Genomic DNA, 19,175 nt, shown 5'->3' with positions numbered 1-19,175 from the left:
TTGCTGTGCATTTTTACTTCCCAGCCCAGAGTCAAGGACAATTGCTCCGCCCGCGTTCATCCCTCTCTCCTCATCGTCACCCAGACTCCAACATGGCTGAGCAACTGGTCCTCCGCGGCACCCTCGAGGGTCACAATGGCTGGGTTACCTCCCTTGCCACCTCTCTGGAGAAGTAAGGGCACACCAAACACACATACCAAGAAAACTACCACACAACCTCAACCGAAGTGCGATTTTCGTTTGCGAGTTTTGCGAGGAATGGTGCAGGGCGATGGAACAATTTTATATATGCTGCGCCCCAAAAAGCCACAAAAGAAAGACCGGAGGTTTGGAGTGGTATATATAGGTTGTTTGATTGTCCGCAACAGGAGTCATGAAATGATGGCAACAAAATCGCACTAGGTTGAGAGAAGAAAAAATAATAGTTCGATATGGACAACATGAGTTCTGACATTTTCTTGTTCTTGTGACTTCTAGCCCCAACATGCTGCTCTCCGCCAGTCGCGACAAGACCCTGATCATCTGGAACCTTACTCGCGATGAGCAGGCCTACGGTTACCCCAAGCGCAGCCTTGAGGGCCACTCTCACATCGTCTCTGACTGTGTATGCTACCGATCTCCGTTCCATCCTCCAAGCATCCGTGTTCAACCCGAAGGCCAAGCGACTGCCAATTCAGGCTGTTCGAAATCAGGGACAGGGTCAGACAGGAAAGAAAGAAGCAATGATGGGCTGACCGTGTGCGGGCTTCGTTTGTATAGGTGATCTCCTCCGACGGTGCCTACGCTCTGTCCTCCTCCTGGGACAAGACCCTCCGCCTGTGGGAGCTCTCCACTGGTGAGACCACCCGCAAGTTTGTCGGCCACACCAACGACGTTCTCTCCGTCTCTTTCTCTGCCGACAACCGCCAGATTGTCTCCGCTTCCCGTGACCGCTCCATCAAGCTCTGGAACACCCTCGGTGACTGCAAGTTCACCATCACCGACAAGGGTCACTCCGAGTGGGTTTCCTGCGTTCGCTTCAGCCCCAACCCCCAGAACCCCGTCATCGTCTCCGCTGGTTGGGACAAGCTCGTCAAGGTACGTTCCATTGTTCGGCTCGCATCGGTTATCTTTTCTTTCTTCGATTCGTCCAGAGGATGTTTGCATATCTACGTATTTGCTACTTCAGAGCCTTCTGGCCATGAGACAAACAATCACCCAATGCCTGATGGACAATCGACCTGTGTTTTGCTGTTTGTGGTTGCGACAATGGTGGAATTGGTTTTTTTTGTGTTCATTAAATGCCTGAGCTTTGAAATGAAGACTAACCCGCAATCCATCAAATAGGTTTGGGAGCTCGCTTCCTGCCGTCTCCAGACCGACCACATCGGTCACACCGGTTACATCAACACCGTTACCATCTCCCCCGATGGATCCCTCTGCGCCTCCGGTGGCAAGGACGGTACCACCATGCTCTGGGATCTCAACGAGTCCAAGCACCTCTACTCCCTCCAGGCTGGTGACGAGATCCACGCCCTCGTTTTCTCCCCCAACCGCTACTGGCTGTGCGCTGCTACCGCCAGCAGCATCACCATCTTCGACCTCGAGAAGAAGAGCAAGGTTGACGAGCTCAAGCCCGAGTTCATCGAGAAGGGCAAGAAGAGCCGCGAGCCCGAGTGCATCAGCTTGGCCTGGAGCGCTGATGGCCAGACTCTGTTCGCTGGTTACACTGACAACAAGATCCGTGCCTGGGGTGTCATGTCGCGGGCATAAATGTGCTCAAACCCACCCTTAAAGCTTAATTACTAGGATTTTGGTCGGGGCGGAAAAGTGTGAGAGGAGAGAGAGAGAGAGAGACAATATCAACTTGAACTCTTGTTTGTTATTTTTTTCTTTTTTTTTTTCCCAAGATCAAAAATAAAACAGGGCAGGCATTGGTTTGGGATGTATGAGCCATGAGCAAATGATAAAAAAGCACTCTGGGTTTTTCTTCCGCCTGGTGTTTCTAACTCAACACCCACTCACCCTATTCCCACCGCCCCCCCAATCTCCCCCCTCTATACCCACCCCGTTCATTTGGGCTTCTTTCCCCGGGTTATCATTTCTCTCTCTTCAGCATGTCTAGCTCCTACTCGATTCGTGGTCTTAAAAACGACGGATTATCTGGGGTATCTTGTGAAGGATGAGAGGTGGATTGTTCGAATACCATTTAAAAGACGTTTAAAAACTTCTATCTCTGCCCCTCCCCCCCCCCCCCCCCTTCCCCCTGGGGTCTAATGTAATTGGTCTCGTAGTCGATTCTAGACTTCCCTTTCTTGATACGTACTCTCTCGATGAAGTCATAGTCCAGCCAGCTAGTGCAATACTTCCGTGTCATCTAGTAGACTTCGGCCTACTGTATGGATCGTCGCGCGCCTATTTCGAGCACCACTACTTAATCTACACGGATTTCGCAAAAACGAAGCGGCAGAAGGGGCCGCGGGCATGGAGCTCGGGGCGGTCAGAACAACCTACCCTCCTTCGGTTGCCTCGGGTTTCGTAGGATTTACCTCCCTAGACACTCGTTACGTTTGTTAGATGCACATACATGCACTGGGTTTAGACTATCTGAGTCAAATAATGTACATTTTTTATGTGGGAGATGTGTAACAGTTAAATGGGCTAGCTAGCTATGGCATTCACTGCGTCTTGATCTCTTTCAGCGCCGCCTTGACCCCCTCCACCAGACCGGGCTCGTCCAGGCGCTGCGCGATGCTCAGTGCGTTTTTGTAGTGCTCCCTGGCGACGTCCGGCTTCTTCTCCAGCCGAGCCAGCTCGCCTAGACTCTGCAGCGCGGCCACGCAGGCCTCGTTGCATTCCGCCTCCTGGCCCTGGGGGTCGATCTTGCCCGCGACGGCGCGGGCCTGGTCGAGCCACTGGCGGGCCTGCGCGATCACCTGCTCGCGCGGGGCCCGCATCCCGGCAACCGGCTTGGGGGCCGCGGCGATCTCGCCCATGGTGGCGCCGATCGAGGCCATCAGGAACGGCTGCTTGCACGTCGGGGTGTCGCTCTCCGCGGCCTTCATCACGTCGCTGGCCCGGATGAACAGCGGCAGGCAGAGGTCGTACTTGCCCTGGGTGAAGTACAGGTTGGCCAGGTCCTTGAGGGCGACGGCGATCTCCTCGAGGTTCATCCAGCCATCGTCCTCGTCGTTGGCCTCGGCGTTTGTTGTTGTTGGTGTTGTTGGTGTTGCCTTTGTTTGGTTCCCCACGGGGAGGCCCAGGGCCACCCGACGGTTCATCTCGGTCAGGCAGAGCTCCACGGCTTGCCGCTGGTTCTCCTCCGCCTTCTCCAGATCCTGCATGTAGTCGCTCTCGTATAGCTCGGCCAGCTTCATCGACATACCGACGCACTTCTTGAGCACCTTGCTCTGCTGGCGGTCCTCCCACGCCTGGAACTCGGCCTCCTTGGCTGGATCCGGGGTACTTGCGCCGGGTTGCTCGTCGTCCCGTTTCACAGCGTCCTTCTCACCGACGTCCTCGCCGGTCGCCTGGCGGATCCGCTTCTCCACTGCTTCCTTGCTGGCGTCGTTGGGGTCCACGGGCGTGGTCACCGTCGGCTTCTGCGGGAGCGACCGTGCCCGCCGCGTCCGATACACCCACGCCAGCGCCCCGGCCCGCGTCTGCTCCAGCACCTTCACCGACGCCGAGACCAAACCGGCCTTCTCCAGCATATGCGACACCTGCAGGTGGACCCCCAGGATCTCGTCCGAGTACTGGTGCAGCCCCATCTCGAGCCCGATGTGGATCGCGTCCTTGTACGCTGCCATCGCCTTCTGCGGTTGCAGATCCACGTCCGTGTAGTAGACCGCCGTGCGCAGCCGCTCCGCCATCGGCGGCGGGAACTTGCTGTACTGCGGCGCGACCTGCGTCACCTCGACGTAGGCGATGTAGGCGAACAGGCAGGTGGCGCTGAAGACAGAGAGCAGGGCCAAGGGGAGTACGATCGGATTCTTGCGCCAGATGTCCTTGCGGGCTTTGCGGAACCCCAGCTTCCATTTTTGGGCCGTGGTGAGCGTGCGCCGGGTTGGTTGAGTGGTGAGGGTTGTGGATTGCAGGGTGAGGGGGATCGTTGTCGTCGTCGTGGCCGTCAGGCGTGGTCGGGAGGAGATGCGTGTTGTTGAGAAGGGATGGCGAGCATTCTGGGGTGTGAGGGTGCGGATTCGGGGGAGGGCGCTGGTGGCGCGCCGGGAGAGCGTGCTGAGCATTGTTGCGGTTTGTCTTCAGTATCTGTATTGGTGTTGATATCAGGGGGTTTATTTTGGTGGAGATGAGTTGACGCTTCGGTAAGTCTCCTCAATTGATATGTTCGAGGAGATAAACCGTGGGTGGGAAAGATGAGGGATAGGTGTATGGGGAGGGAGGGAAGACAAGCAGCGGAGCGGAGGTTGTCGGCGGGACGATTTTGTATGACCTAAAGCGGAATGGTCCGAGCTTCTCCTCCGCCGCCCTGCACTGAATGACATGACGTCGCAGCTACCGTCTTTCTTCCGAGGGAGTCTCTCTATCTAAATTCCTCGCATAATCTTCGGTTTTCGATTAAGTTGAGCGCGAGACTAGCACAAGCATAATGTGTGGACGATACGCACTAGGCGTGGTACGTAAGCTCAATACACCCAGTCTCCCCTCCACCTCTACCCCATCTATATAATTACGAACAAATAAGTATTCGGTCCAAGATAAGCTAACCACAAAACAACTTCCACACACATAGCGCATGAACTTCGTTCAACGCCGTCTCCAAGAACAGGGCATGCCCGTCGACGAAGTCCCGGACGACGACGAGGTGCGCGAAACATATAACTTCGCTCCGGGGAACAATGGCGCGGTGTACCGCGTGGACACAGCATCCTCTGGCGCAGCAGAGCACGAGCAGCAGCATCAGCATCAGCCACCAGAGCACGACGACAACGATAGCCCTACTAACCCCCAACAAGACCCCACCACCACCCACTCCCCAAGTGCCGATAAGCAGAAAGTCCACCGCCCCCGCTACAAAATCCAAAGTATGCGATGGGGCCTGATCCCGTTCTGGACGAAGCGCAAACCTGACTACGGGTCGCTGATGCGCACGATCAACTGCCGGGATGACTCGCTTCTCGAGGACCGCGGGATGTGGACGTCAATGAAGCGCAAGAAGCGCTGCGTCATCGTCTGTCAGGGGTTCTTTGAGTGGTTGAAGAAGGGACCCGGGGGGAAAGAGAAGGTGCCGCATTTTGTGCGGCGGAGGGATGGGGATTTGATGTGTTTCGCGGGGTTGTGGGATTGTGTGAGGTATGAAGGTGAGTTTCTTCTCTGCTTTTGTTGCAGGAGCCCCCGGGGTGGGGGGGGGGTTTGTACGTGGTTGTTTGGAGCTAATGCTAATGCTAACGGGAGAGGGAAAAGGGTCGGATGAAGACCTCTATACGTTTACGATCATTACAACATCCTCGAATTCGTACCTCAGGTTTCTACATGATCGGATGCCTGTGATTCTCGAGCCTAACAGCGAGGAGATGAACCGGTGGCTGGATCCGGGCCGGACGACGTGGTCGAAGGAATTGCAGGCCATGTTGAAGCCGTACGAGGGCGAGTTGGAGTGTTACCAGGTGCCGAAGGAGGTTGGGAAGGTGGGGAACAACTCCCCGGACTTCATCGTGCCGGTGAGCAGTAAGGAGAACAAGAGCAATATTGCCAATTTCTTCGCCAATGCCAAAAAGGCTGCGCCGGAGAGTGGTGATGCACCGTCGAAAGAGGAATCAGACGACAAAACCGTCAAGGATGAACCGGACCATCGGGACACGGTAGACACCGAGTGGACCGAGGACAATGCTCCGCTGCCGGCTACGGGGGTCAAACGGGAGCATCCGGCAGAGAGTCCTGCGGAGGTCGAGGATGAAGCTGCGAAGAGACAGAAGACTCAGCCTAGCCCGCCAGCCTCACCGGATCACGGCACCGAGCAGAAAGCAAGTCCAACGCAAGCACCAAGTCGAGGAAAGCAGATGCGAAGTGCAACCCACAATCAGAAGCCGGCCAAAAAGCCCCAGCAGAAGAGAGCGGCGGCAGGGACTCAGCCCATAACGAATTTCTTTCAAAAGTGATTTTTTTTTATCTGGCTTGGCATCAAAGTATATTTTGGCGTGGATTGGGTCATCTGCAATTATGAGCTGGTCTCTGAGCGGCGTTGTTCCATTTTTCGAGTCTATTTTACAGATTGTGTCAACTGTCCAGCAGTTTTTGGATCAGTGCAGTCGTTGGAGACGGCAATGAGGACAGCAAGGGTCTATTGTACATGGTCACCGCCGACGGAAGATGATCCCGTCTCCTGCTGGCGCAGCTTTTGTACCAGCTTTTCTCGCAGAAATGGGCTCAGCCCCAGACTGTTATACCATGGTTAGTTTTGGGTCCAGAATGACGGTGCTTGCATGACTTACATTCCATCCCGAGTCACCACGCGATATGTCCCTGTCGGGTTCGTCAGCTTGGGTCGGTGAAGAGCTTTTCGTATATCGGAGTACATACCGCTCGACTGGTAGTTACCGTTACCCCCCACGAAATTTCCTTCGCCGTCGACTTCCAAGCTCCCGAAGATATCTTCCGGCCTAGTTTCACGCCATCAGTCGTTGATTTACAGCACAAGCCGGACACCATCCATACCAAGCGATACGGCCGTACTCAGGTGGCCGTCGGTTGTCCGAGAGATGAATCCAACCACCTCTCCCAGCCGAGCCAGCGCCGCCTTGGCCACTGGCTCCGCCGCTGGAGTCGCCCTCGCTGCGGCGTTTCCTCGTCCGCCCCCCGGTCAAAAGCACCCCGCCGGTGCTCAGATTGGCTCCTGACGTAGACACCATGACCTGTGCTTGCGAGATAGCGTCGGGGTCTTTGTGGCCGTGCTCAGTCATGACATCTTGCAAAGTCTCCAGGAACTTGGGGTTCTCTTTGAACGTGTCTGGCGTTGGGGGTAGTTTGGATGATACACCGATGGCCAGATCGGGATTGGTTGGCTCGGAAGGAAGCAAGGATAGTATGTTGGTGCCATTCTTGGGGAATACATACTGTAAGAGTTTGTTAGCACGAAAGAGAAACAAGAGAAGCAAAATGCCTTCTACTTGAAGTTCGCGACGCTGCGCCAGTGACTTGAAGGATGCACTTACTATGTGAGGGTTGCCTTCCAAGGTCGACACAGAGCGAATCTGTGCCCACCGCGGAATTTGACGCACTGAATTTCTAAGCGCGAACATGCTGGGGGAGGAAAAAGGGATCAAGAATGATTGATCCTAGTGGTATCTTCGGACATTGAGTAGAAACAATATATGAAGCGCAGGCTTGTCCTCCCCCGGAGCCGATGACGATTGTAGAACAAACCAGACAAACTCATGTGATTGCGCGTTTTCGGGCGGGCTGGAAGCAGCAGCTCCGCCCGCATTGAATGAATGACCTTGTGAAGGCAACTCACTCAACTCACTTCCTCGTCCTTGTCAACTTAGCGGTTCTGTGGGGGATTTCTCTCCCTCCCTCCCTCTCTCTCTCTGTCCTTGCTTCTTAATTGATGTTCTATTTTTGTCGAGTTACTTTCCTTGCAGATACTATTTAGGGTCGCTAAGGCTCGTTGCTTCTTTTCGTTACCGGTTGCATTCCCGCGTAAAGAACGATTTGAGTCCGTATGGCTCTCTGCCTTAGCAAGTGTGGTTCTATTCTCTTTTGTGATACCCGGATCCAAGTTTCGCGCCTTTAAGCTTGCCTTCTCTTCTTGTTCGCATAAAGTGCAGACTACGATTTCTGCTCCGGCCTTGACTTCTCAAAGGAAATACACAGAGAGAGCCCGTCATGGCGACGCCATCGTCCAAGCCGAACCCAGGAGCAACACCGACCTACCTGACTTCCTCGCCTCATCCAGCTGGCGCGCATCCAGCCCGCCCCATCGCGCACAAGTCACCCGCGGGGAGAACCCCCTCCGTCTCCGGACCGGGCGGTCACATCCAGCCCCCCAACAGCAGCAACCCCGCCAACGCCTCGGCGCACCACTATGCCACCCCGCTCGCGGCGACGACCGGGGCCGACGACCCCGTTACGCTGAGCTCACCGTCGGCCCTGCTCGCGCTCGGCGGCTACAGCGGGATCAGCCCGTCGCCGGCCGGCCATGACGGCGGCCTGGTGGGCGCGGGTATGAACGACAGCGACATCCAGGCGCTGGGCATGCAGGGCCTGAAACTGGGCGGCGGGGGCGGCGTGCGGGACAATGACGAGGAGCGGAAGAGACACATTGAGGATGTGGTGCAGCTGCTGCGGACGCGCATCGCGGGCCGCGGGGTCTGCCGCGAGAGCATTGAGCGCCTGGGCCAGCTCGAAGGATTCGAGTCGATCTGGCAGGAGGACAGCCTCAGCATCGCCGGCAACTTTGTGGATCTCGAGATCGAGTTCCACCGCGGCCACAATGTTGTCAAGGAGGTGAGTCTGAGCTACGTGACGCCCGAGTCGACGGACGGGGAACAGCGCGAGGAGGCGACGGCCGTGCTGAAGCGCGACCTGATCCAGTCCCCCGCGGACGGCGAGCGGGGCGCGTGGAAGCCGCTGACCGGGTTCCATGAGAACTTGCAGTGGCTGGCGCGCCATGATAGACTCAGTCAGGAGGTCAACTGCTTTGAGGCGATCGAGGGCTTGTATGAGAGCTTGAAGCGCGTGTGGGAGGCGGAGTGGGATCAGCGCAAGTTCTTGGGCGTCTACGATCATCTCTGCAGTGGCTGGGTTGGTCGGCCGTCTCTACACAAGGGGGGTCGCGTGGGGCTCGGCCTTGATTACTGGGTGCAGCAAGCGCGGGTCCTGGATGCGAAGCAAGCGAAGCAGAAATCCGCCTCTTCCGACGAGATGGTCGTCGATCAGCCGGCGGAGGAAGACGAGGCCGCGCGAAAGGGCAAGTGGAGCGTTGTGGTCGAGTGCGAGGAGGGATATCCATCTCTTCGCGTGTCGAAAGACTGGGTTGCCGCGGAGGTTCTGACAACGGTCCACAATGGCGAGAATGGTCCCTCCTCGAGTGAGTCGGCCGGGTCTTCCGAGGGAGTTGTGGTCAACTGGGCCGAGCCCCCCGAAACCGTGATTGCGGCCGCGCAAGGCCACTCGGACGCCCTGGCGCTCGACTCGAACATGCTGGGCTCTTCTGCGCCCAACCGCCGGTTTGTGGCCAGGATGGAACCCCCGCTGGATCTCCCCATCTTGGCGGCGTCAGATATCTACCGCCATCTCGGCATGCAGTTGCCTCCGGAATTCAAGATGGTCACATACGATGGACTGTTGGCCCCTGGCTGGTCGCCATTATCGGCGGCTGGTGCGATGGGACTGGGACCGGAAGAAGCATCGCAGCTTGGTCGCAGAAGCCGTAGGCTGTCATTGCAGACCATTGACAAAGATGGCAAGCCGTGCAAGAAACAGCATTGCTACACGTTCCAGCCATTCGAATCTGTCGCAGGTCGGACCCTGAGAGACATTCCGTTCTCGCACCCAAGACAGCTTGCAGATATACTTCCGGTACGGATCCTGTGTTTTATTGTGCTTATTATGAGGGCATACTAATGATTTCTTCGTTAGATCTTACGACAGTACGCGTTCCTGGCGAATTTGATTCGTGGCATCTTCACTACTACGACCAAGCCCGACAACGACAAAATCCATGCACAGGAAGATCTTTTCAAAGGGTTCTTCAATCTCTCGAATGCCAACAGATCGCAGACGATAACCAAGGGTGACATCATTATTCTCAGCAATGACGATCCCAACGAGAAGAGGTTAAACTCATTGCTTGGAGGGTTTGGACAAGCAGGAACTTTTGGACAAGCAGGTGCTCATACTATAGGCAAGGGGAAAGGTGCTATGGACGGAAGCTCTGATGATGATTCGACCACCGAGGATGACGTCAAAGTAGACGTGACCTTGCGCACGCAGCTTGGTCAAGCCCCGGTCATCATGCTCCTGTTCACTGTGAACAACCTTCAAGGGAGATCGACACTGGATCAAGAATATTCTGTGCTGAGCAAAGTCTCCGTTAGCCTTGAAGTCGGACTCAACGGTCGCGTGTCCGTCATCGACATGACTGGTTTGTTTGATGATGAGAACACCAGTATGGATCCGATGGACACTCAAGCGAGCGGAGGCCATGACAATGAGATATCCGAGTTGCAGAAGACCATCGCGAGGGTATTAGAAGTCTCGCAGGACTTGGGGATTCTGGTAGAGTGGGTTTTACGATGGGCCCGGCAGCGCAAGAGCCGCTAATAGCCTAACCCCCAGACCGGGGTAGGTCACGGATACGCTGCAACCACGGTGTGTGGGGAAGAATCGTCTTCAGATAGTGACCTGTCGATTGGCAATCGGACGAGGCGGTGACGTAATAGGGATGGCCATGCGTTACCTGTCCTATCTCTCTCTCTCTCTCTCTCTCTCTCTCTCTTTGTGCATGAAGGCTGGAACAAGCTTTGCTGGCCATTCTGGAAGCAGCATTTCACCCGGTTGCTCAAATTTAGTCCCAATGCAGTGTCTGCATGGGGCGTACGGGGGCCACCAGATCCCCATTTGGCGTCTCTGATCTGCACTGGACTGAGACTCGTCTGGTGCAATCTGGGCCTAGCCGGATGTGGAAGAGACGATGCTCAGCTCAGACCCCCGAGACTTCCTCAGTGGTTCCATGTGAGATCACAGAGCTGCGTCACGTCATGTGCCATGAGATCGTGCAGCGTGGGGATTGCTCCCTCGGCCCTAGGGACCTTGGACTAGCCGAGGACAAGAGGGATACGAGAGTCTCGAGCCGAACGATACCAAGATTTGAGATTTGCAAAATGGGCCGTCCGCTCCGGCGGAACATGATTGATTCATGGGCAATTGTACCTGCAGGACGTCACTAGCTCTGCTCTAATATAAGACAGGATCTTACTTCCATGATACTACATACTATGTAAGCTGGAATAGTTACCTAGTTACCACTAAACCCAGGCACGCGCAACAACTGTTGGAAAACAATCGAGTAAGAAGCCAGAAAAACCGGCCGTAACCGAACCATGACCCCCAAATTTCTGCCCTGTGGGAAGGATTGAAGACCCTGAGTCGGAGGTTCCGTCCCTGGAAAGACGGCAAGACCCAATAACGGGGCTGGCTGTACGGGGTACGTGAGTAAGGCAAGGAGAGGAAGGATAACTTACCCAGCAGGTGATCTGATCTGATACCTCAGTATTTCCACGCAATCTCTGCAGAGTCGTCGACTGAACCAAACCCATCTGCCAGAAGTCGATCAGTTCTGACCCTGTAGACCAAGCCAACACTCTTTACCGCAAATTATAGTGTTTGAAATGGGGTAGGTAGTATGAGGGATTTTCACCCGTTTCCGTTTTCCCGGCCCATCATTCCTCATCCTCCCCGGACTTTTACCACCGCCCTCCCCCCAACCAGATGCAAGGGGAGAAATGGAAATGGAAATGGAAATGCAAGAGCTTTGGGGTGTGTTTAAGTTTTGCCAGAGCAGTTTTGTGTCTGGAGGTATTGATTGGTCGCCGCCGGGTCACTTTTTCCCGCGCGCAAAACACTACTAGCTAAGAAGCATGAGCTGTCAAACGATTCTGTTCCTTTTTCCTCCTTCAATTTTTCGTGGTCTTGCATGATTTCTCCCGAAGAATGCGGGAATTTTTCTTTCCTGTTACTCTCTGTTTGAAGCAGTTTGAGGAAATTACAGACTATGCAGGTGTCAAAAGGGAATTGTGATTTGGATCAACTGCGCGAATTACTCTCCTTGACCTGCTTGCACTGTACAGTACAGGAAGTGTTCATTCCTGTAGCGTTCTCCGTAGTTAGAAGTTAGTAGTAGTCTAATGAGTCTAAATGGGGGGTCTCGTCTGCGTACAGCTGCCTAACTATGGAGCTTTTCGGTTGTTTTGGCCTGAAATTTATTTTTGATACTTGGTCTACATATACTGCCTAGCTCTATAGGGAGAGGTATTTTTGAAATTGAAACTGAATAGGGCTGCTGCTGCTGCTGCTGGTTCTTGTGTTTCAGTTTTGTTTTGGAAGTTTGCATCGTCTTCTACTTTGTATAAGTTATGAATTTAGGATTGGGTGTCTATTTTGCTTGTTTAGATCGATTCTTCAGGCATAAGCTCGGTGGGAGTAATTATATAATGATTATCTAGGATATTACATGTCGAAGCATGTGTATAGCTTATATAACAAATACCTACTCCGTTAATAACCATCTCACAGACTCTACGCGTTCATGGACGACAGTGCTGTAGTTCGCTTGCTCGCTCGCGTCTCGCGTCGGCTGAATGAGTCACAACCACAACAGCAGTTAGAAAAAACCAAATTCAAAATTTAATACTCAGGACAAGCAATTCGGCACAGAAGTAGATCGTTCCTGTTCCTGTTCCTGTTCCTATCTCCCGTATACTGTCTTCAACCCGGATAAAAGTGGGGAGGGGCAACGGAAATTGAACATGGTCTGTCTGTCTGGTCTATCAGAATGGGAGCTGTCATTTCAGTAGTACCATGTACCATCCATGTACACACGGTGAGAATACTTCGGGTCAGGCATTGTGGAGGTTCTTGTTAGTTCGTTAGTTCTTCAGGGAGGTAAGAGATGTGGCTGTTCGATTTTACTCTGTACAGGAATTGGGATTGAGTGGTTGGAAGAGTGGAAGGGTTGTTGGGTTGTTGAGGGGAGGATAGGATATAGATCTCCGACGCGTCTCGCAGACGGAGTACAATAGGGATTGCAAATTCTATGGACGTAAGTTACCCATACAGGGTATGTTTCGACCTGCAGCGTCTGCGTCGCAGCTTACTACTCTCTAGTATGCATGTCATCCCACACCCGCTCTACAGTCCGACATCTAGAACCTCGACCGACCACTGACTACCCAACCTTCTACCACCATCATCGTGTCTCGTATGTGTTGAGCTATTTTGCAAATTCTCCCCTAAAACCCACGTCCCTGTAAAGCTGACCAACTGCAATATACTTAGTACTATGCTAATTCCTTCCACTATCAAAGGCATATCAGGTGTTCTTTGTTCCCCCCCCCGTCTGGATCCATAATGAGATCCACCAGCCAAATTAGTCCTTACCCGACGGCCGGCCCGGCCATCGCACAATCAATTATCTGTAGCTCCTATCAACTTCTGCTGTACCCGCCACACGGGCTCAATTTTCTTCAGCCAAATTCGCAGAGGTTCCTCTCCCTCGCGCGCAGTGAGCGAGCGTAATTCTAAGCTTACTGAGACCCTAAGAAAACGACTTCCTACCCCCTCTGCCTGCGCAGGCTGAAATCGGCCCGACACCAGTCAGCAGCGTTTGTCATGACCCGGGGCAGGGAGCCAATCGGCAGTGGACGATAAGAGGAGTCAAGGCAGCGGAGAAGGTGATTGATCAGGAGGCGGGGATCTACAGCTGGTCCCATGGCTGTGGCCATGTTTCCGATAAGCTGATTGTCTGTGGCTTTGGGCCGGTGAGGGATTATTTCCCCATTTGTTTCCAGATGCTGCACTCGTCGCTTGAAAGGGCGCATCTCCACGACTCCACCCTTTGCTGGAAATTGACGCCATGGCTCGAGAATCGGGGTTGATTCGTGCCTGACCGCGACTACTGCTCGTTTTTGTTGGCAGTCAAATTTGCAATCCTGGATGTGTCGGTTCGGTCATTGATCACGATAGTCATGAATGGAAACCAAAATAACCTCCGCGGTCCAGGTTGAGACAGGAATGGTGTAACTGTGTACGAAGTACTCGTACTGCTAAGCCTCAGGTTCTTGAGCCTGCGCCACAATCAGGAGTCGCGATTTGAAACCTCTGGACATCTATTCCTGGCTTTGACCGCCTCCGCAGACGATACGGGAACCTGTTTATAGAAACATTGTCTCGCCTTGGGCTCTGCGACTATTGCCGCCATTGTGTGGAATTGAGCTATGATGCGCTGGATGAGTTGCCCATGACATCGGAGCGATCAGAAGGACGAGGCTCTCTCGTCGGGTGGAGGCCTGAAAGAACCTTGACGACATCCACAGGGCTGATCGAGGAGAACAGGAAAGGCAGCCACTCATTCTTGCCCGGATTCCTGAATCTCCCGGCTTAGCCCTGTTGCCATTTGTCGCAGAATACCCTGGGGAAGGGCAAGCCATAATGATGACGCTGATGCAGCGGGAGCCCCTCCCTTTGATCGGACACTAAGAGACTTGATGAGGGTCGCCACTAAGTACAGTACGCACTGTACTCACAGAGAAGCGAAAAGTCTGGGGGATAGACAGGGATAGCTGGATGGATAAGGGCTTCTTCCCTCTGGAACCACCCATCTGCCATTCACCAAGAACTCTTCTCCCCTGCGCTGTCACCCCGTTCACCCGTCCATTCTTCCCTTCCCCCCTTTGACTTTACCCCCTTTGCCGGTGCAAGGAACCTTTTTCCCCTTTTCTTCGCCGTCCTGCACCCAAGGCGGTGGCAGGGAACGGCTGTGACTCGGCAGATTGTTCATATTAGTCACCCGAACCCAGAAATAACTGCCGTTAACATGGAAACATGGCCGGTCTCGGGGGTGACGACGGTGATGGTGACGCTTTCTTCGAGAATGGTTTTGCCACGCCCCACCGGACGCAAAATCTGGGTTGCCCGCGTGGTATTCGAATTACCGGCTGTCTGTACGGGCAGGCAATTCATTCCCCGGGGTAATAGCTGTCAACGAGGATAGGTAGACATTGTATCCTCAATTCCCTCCCCAAAGTTTTTCCACCACCATGTATGGGGTGGGAGATTGGATCCGATCTGTGCGCGCTGCTCCCGACACGCTACACGGAAAAATCGAGAATTGACGCGGTCGAATTCTATCCATGCGCGATTAAAATGAAAACTCTTTTTTTCCCCCATTCAGTCCGGCAGGCGCGCCAGGATCCACCCACGCGACTCATGGCGGGGTTTCGAGGGGCAGTCAGCGATAAGACATCCCTCTCAATTTAGATAACCGCAAGGTGCAGTTTGACCAGTACGTATCGGGGTATCTTGTGCGGCGGTAACATCCTGGTACGGATTCCTGTGATATCAAAATCGCTGCCTCGGTTTCCCTTCTTTGGTAGATTGAAGAAGAGCATGATCACTTTGATCCCAGCTCCTCGATGACAATATGGTCTCACTCCAGCCACATGTATCGTTTGCGATAAGGCAACGGAAGATAGGATGCGGCAACCTGAGTGTCCTCTCAGGTGCTTCCTATCAAGTATCAACTCTATCCTATCCATGCCATGGCGCTCTGCCAATAATAACCCCGGTCATTGCGATTAGGCGCAGGTCACGTCCGAGCTATTCGGGTCCTGCAGCTGATATGCATGGGGACTGACGTTTGCTTGATATTGATAATGGGTTTTAGCAACCGTTTCGTGTTGCTATCTTTCAGCCACCAGGAATAGGGAGGTTAGCAAAAAGAAGGCAGACGAAGAATTGACATTGTCACAGCCGTGATGACGGAGGGGGAGGGAAAGGAAGTCAAGAAAGACTGGTCAGCCGACATGGAAAGAGGTGCGGCCTGCCAATTCTCAGGTCTGATCGTACTTTCGGTGTTTCTGTGCTTGTGTGCTTCTTGTCTGTCTGATAGGGATGGATGGATCCAGGTCTGAACCCAGATCACCACCGCGTGGGGGGCCCAGCATCGAAGATGATCCATCTGGGGAAGCCCAACCGTTTCCGGCCTGGAATGAGGATATGGTGACTAGCCAGTAGGTACTGGCCTGACCTGGTTTATCATTATCATCGAAAGGACTCACCTATCAGAAACCAAGAAGATAGGATTACATTGCGAGGAAGATACCTATAGTAGTGTGGGAGGTTAGATTAATGGCGTGTGACAGGCAGTTCCGTCCGTTCGATAGCTTCAATTGCGCATCGAGATTACCCGTTCGGGTAATATCCGTGCTGGACTGACCGCTGCATCCTAACAGTAACTTTAGTTCGAAAAGTCTATCAAACGGAGAGTCGCAATTGCCTACGAACACTACTAATGGCAGTCATGGTTATTTTACAAAACCCTTGACGATGGGCTGACTGACATGACTACGACGACTGCCAGCGTAGGTAATCTTGACATCGGAAAGAGTGAGTGGTCGAGGCTGGCCCATTGATAGAATGCGGGCGCAGTTCTGGTGGCGTCCCCGAGCCCTGGTCAATCCTGCAGCCTTGGTTGCAGTGTGCTGTTGAAAATGTGTCCCATCTCTGGAAGCTGTCGAGTCTGTAGCTGTAGGACTGAGTAAGGAATGAAAGAAAGAAGGAAAGAAAGAAAGAAAGAGTAAGGGCAATCATTGTAGAGAGAGCAACCTCATTATTGATGTGCGTCTCCAGTTGCAAGTGCAAGACAGAGCATCACGAATGGAGTGATAAATTACCAGGTCCCAAGACCGTGCCCAACCGAAACGGTAATTTTCAGTACAGCCAGGTTTATTTTTGAACTTTTTCTTCCCAGAATGGAAGTGGAAGTGGGGTGGGACTGGGTCTTTTTTGGGAATGGATTTTTTTGCCTCTCTCTTACTCACTTTCACTCTTTGCCGGTAGCCCCAGGCCCGGCCGACCACAGGTTTTGATTGAATGAATCAATGGAATGATTAAATCGGTTTAGAAAATCAGAAAATCAGAAATTCAGAAATTCAGAACATGGGAAAAAAAGACGCGCCCGCCGCCTTTTCTCCCTCCTTCCCGAAAGAAAAACCTATTCTCTTAAATTTAAAGGATATCCTCCCCCCACCCAAACTCCCGTTGTGACTTACTTTCTCCATTCTCATCCCATCATCTCCTCTCCGCCATACTTTATCATCTCTCCCTCCCCCCCCATCCTTTACTCTCTCTCTATTTCAAGAGCAACGCTTGATCCTTCCGCCACTCTCGCTATAAATCGCACTACATCAATCTTTTGATTGTCCTGTTTGTGTCGTTCGACTGTGATCTGAACAATCCAAGTCTACGAGCTTTGCACCTGCAAGCTTAATCGCTAAAAAGCATCCTTTTGTTTTCTATCTTTCACACACACACACACACATATTCACAATGGTACGCACCCCTTACGTTGGTTTGGCAACTGCCCCGGTCATTTTTTTTTTGTTTGAATGCATGCTCTGCAGCGACAAGAACTGCGCGCTGACTCATACTCTCTCCCACTGCAGGCTGAATCAACCACCATCTCCAACACGGAGAATGTGCGTTCTTGTCTCATTGCTACCTTGCAAGATGTTTCTTGAACCGCATTGCGGTTTTAAGGAAATCTCATACTGACTGGTGCGCTGGCAACAGCTCATGAAGTACATGTCCCTCGACCAGCGGGGTAACGTCCAGGCTGAGTACATCTGGGTCGATGCCACCGGTGGCACTCGTTCCAAGACCAGGGTACGCCTCTCCATCTTTTTTTCTCACATTCCTTCACCTTCGCCATTGCAGGTGGCGCAGTGTGTGGGTTGGATCGCGCGGGATGCGGAGAGAATGGTTGTTATCTCGAGGGATGGAGGGATTCCTGCTCCCGATAAGCCCTGCGCACGGGGATCCGACCCTGCACGCCCGCCCTGCAATCCACCTGCATTAGTCTCACGTGACTCATAGACTCATCTACGAAAGCATGACTAATCATTATATTTCCCCCCACAGACTCTATCAAAGTCCCCCAAGTCCGTTGATGAATTGCCCGAATGGAACTTCGACGGCTCCTCCACCGGTCAGGCTCCCGGTGACAACTCCGATGTCTACCTCCGCCCCGTTGCTATCTACCCCGACCCCTTCCGTCTCGGTGAAAACATCCTCGTCCTTTGCGAGACCTGGGACTCCGATGGAACCCCCAACAAGTTCAACCACCGCCACGAGGCTGCCCGTCTGATGGAGGCCAACGCCAAGGAGGAGTTCTGGTTCGGTCTGGAGCAGGAGTACACCCTCCTCGGTACCGATGGCTGGCCCTATGGCTGGCCCAAGGGTGGTTTCCCCGGTGCCCAGGGCCCCTACTACTGTGGTGTCGGTACCGGCAAGGTTTACTGCCGTGACATCGTCGAGGCTCACTACCGTGCTTGCTTGTACGCTGGTATCAAGATCTCCGGTATCAACGCCGAGGTCATGCCTTCCCAATGGGAGTACCAGGTCGGCCCTTGCCAGGGTATTGACAGTGAGTATTCCGTCTTGTTGCAGTCGCGATCATCACGTACTAATCTCTTTCGCAGTGGGTGACGAGCTCTGGATGTCCCGCTTCCTCCTCCACCGTGTCGCTGAAGAGTTCGGCGTCAGAATCTCCTTCGAGCCCAAGCCCATCAAGGGTGAATGGAACGGAGCCGGTCTCCACACCAACGTTTCGACCGCCTCCACTCGTGCTGACGGTGGCATGAAGGCTATTGAGTCCTACATGAAGAAGCTCGAGGCCCGCCACGTTGAGCACATTGCCGTCTACGGTGAGGGTAACGAGGAGCGCTTGACTGGTCGTCACGAGACCGGCAGCATCGACAAGTTCAGCTACGGTGTTGCCGACCGTGGTGGCTCCATCCGTATCCCCCGCCAGGTCGCCAAGGATGGCAAGGGCTACTTCGAGGACCGCCGTCCCGCCAGTAACGCCTGCCCTTACCAAATTACTGGTATCATCGTGGAGACCCTTTGCGGTGGTAACTAAGTGCGTCTAGCACATTTACTCCAAATGTGAAAAACATTTCATCTTAGCGCTCGTATACCCTCCGGCGTCGACATGGAGTCAGATTGCGATGCAGCCTGGTCATGGGAGAGCAAACTATAGAATTTCTCTTCTTCTTTTCTCTCTTCATGATGGTACTTCGGAGTTTCTTTCGAACTCTCTCTCGTGTGCCAGCGCCTGTTGATGCATTCGTTGTCCTGTTGCTGGTCTTGCATGTTTCTTTCTTACCTTGGGTTATGTGTTACGTATGGCATAGAGGGCTGATACTCGGAGGAGAACCGACGACGGTCTTTTTGAAATTGAAACTGGGGATGAAACTGGAAGGATCAAATAGCCTTAAGGCCGGAACCACGGTCAGTACTATAGTGTTCAAATAATCAATCGTTACGAATAAGCACATCCTCAGGATGTGAACATGTCAAATCTTTTTCACCCTTGGCCCTACTTGCGCCCAGACCATAAATATCAACTGTTTTAAGTGTAATCTCGACATTCGCAATAAAGTAATAAAAGTTAGATA

The 19,175-nt window shown here is 53.4% G+C and overlaps 7 protein-coding genes across 7 annotated transcripts; 4 read left to right on the top strand and 3 right to left on the bottom strand.

Annotated features, from left to right (window-relative positions):
• Window positions 1-5: 5 nt before the first annotated feature.
• Window positions 6-2,218, top strand: cpcB (40S ribosomal protein RACK1). The gene is made up of 4 exons (XM_020205550.1): window positions 6-172; window positions 478-604; window positions 760-1,077; window positions 1,327-2,218. The coding sequence occupies exons 1-4, from the start codon at window positions 93-95 to the stop codon at window positions 1,750-1,752; spliced, it is 951 nt and encodes a 316-aa protein (XP_020054256.1). The 5' UTR covers window positions 6-92; the 3' UTR covers window positions 1,753-2,218.
• Window positions 2,219-2,528: 310 nt separating this feature from the next.
• Window positions 2,529-4,372, bottom strand: ASPACDRAFT_122672 (TPR domain protein). The gene has a single exon (XM_020196560.1). It carries the CDS (start codon window positions 4,224-4,226, stop codon window positions 2,658-2,660), a length of 1,569 nt encoding a protein of 522 aa, XP_020054255.1. The 5' UTR covers window positions 4,227-4,372; the 3' UTR covers window positions 2,529-2,657.
• A 191-nt stretch (window positions 4,373-4,563) lies between these two features.
• ASPACDRAFT_122671 (SOS response-associated peptidase) lies at window positions 4,564-6,569 on the top strand. Its single transcript, XM_020196559.1, has 4 exons — window positions 4,564-4,615; window positions 4,733-5,300; window positions 5,404-6,377; window positions 6,432-6,569. The coding sequence occupies exons 1-3, from the start codon at window positions 4,589-4,591 to the stop codon at window positions 6,096-6,098; spliced, it is 1,290 nt and encodes a 429-aa protein (XP_020054254.1). The 5' UTR covers window positions 4,564-4,588; the 3' UTR covers window positions 6,099-6,377; window positions 6,432-6,569.
• ASPACDRAFT_31845 (uncharacterized protein) lies at window positions 6,281-7,238 on the bottom strand (the record flags this gene model as incomplete). Its single annotated transcript, XM_020199841.1, has 5 exons — window positions 6,281-6,377; window positions 6,432-6,462; window positions 6,520-6,599; window positions 6,646-7,052; window positions 7,152-7,238. 5 exons carry the CDS (start codon window positions 7,236-7,238, stop codon window positions 6,281-6,283), a joined length of 702 nt encoding a protein of 233 aa, XP_020054253.1.
• Window positions 7,239-7,824: 586 nt separating this feature from the next.
• ASPACDRAFT_2251 (RNA polymerase II mediator complex middle subunit MED1) lies at window positions 7,825-10,263 on the top strand (the record flags this gene model as incomplete). Its single annotated transcript, XM_020199123.2, has 2 exons — window positions 7,825-9,519; window positions 9,580-10,263. The coding sequence occupies 2 exons, from the start codon at window positions 7,825-7,827 to the stop codon at window positions 10,261-10,263; spliced, it is 2,379 nt and encodes a 792-aa protein (XP_020054252.1).
• A 5,742-nt stretch (window positions 10,264-16,005) lies between these two features.
• ASPACDRAFT_122665 (uncharacterized protein) lies at window positions 16,006-16,340 on the bottom strand. Its single transcript, XM_020196558.1, has one exon. The coding sequence runs from the start codon at window positions 16,306-16,308 to the stop codon at window positions 16,063-16,065; it is 246 nt and encodes an 81-aa protein (XP_020054251.1). The 5' UTR covers window positions 16,309-16,340; the 3' UTR covers window positions 16,006-16,062.
• A 706-nt stretch (window positions 16,341-17,046) lies between these two features.
• Window positions 17,047-18,637, top strand: glnA (glutamate--ammonia ligase; the record flags this gene model as incomplete). The annotated part of the gene is made up of 5 exons (XM_020203765.1): window positions 17,047-17,049; window positions 17,163-17,195; window positions 17,290-17,382; window positions 17,638-18,142; window positions 18,198-18,637. 5 exons carry the CDS (start codon window positions 17,047-17,049, stop codon window positions 18,635-18,637), a joined length of 1,074 nt encoding a protein of 357 aa, XP_020054250.1.
• Between the last annotated feature and the right edge of the window lie 538 nt (window positions 18,638-19,175).

Source organism: Aspergillus aculeatus (genome assembly GCF_001890905.1).
Source record: "Aspergillus aculeatus ATCC 16872 unplaced genomic scaffold ASPACscaffold_12, whole genome shotgun sequence".
NCBI lineage: Eukaryota > Fungi > Ascomycota > Eurotiomycetes > Eurotiales > Aspergillaceae > Aspergillus > Aspergillus aculeatus.
The sequence above is the reverse complement of the archived record's forward strand: the minus strand, read 5'-3'. Positions and strand labels throughout refer to the sequence as shown.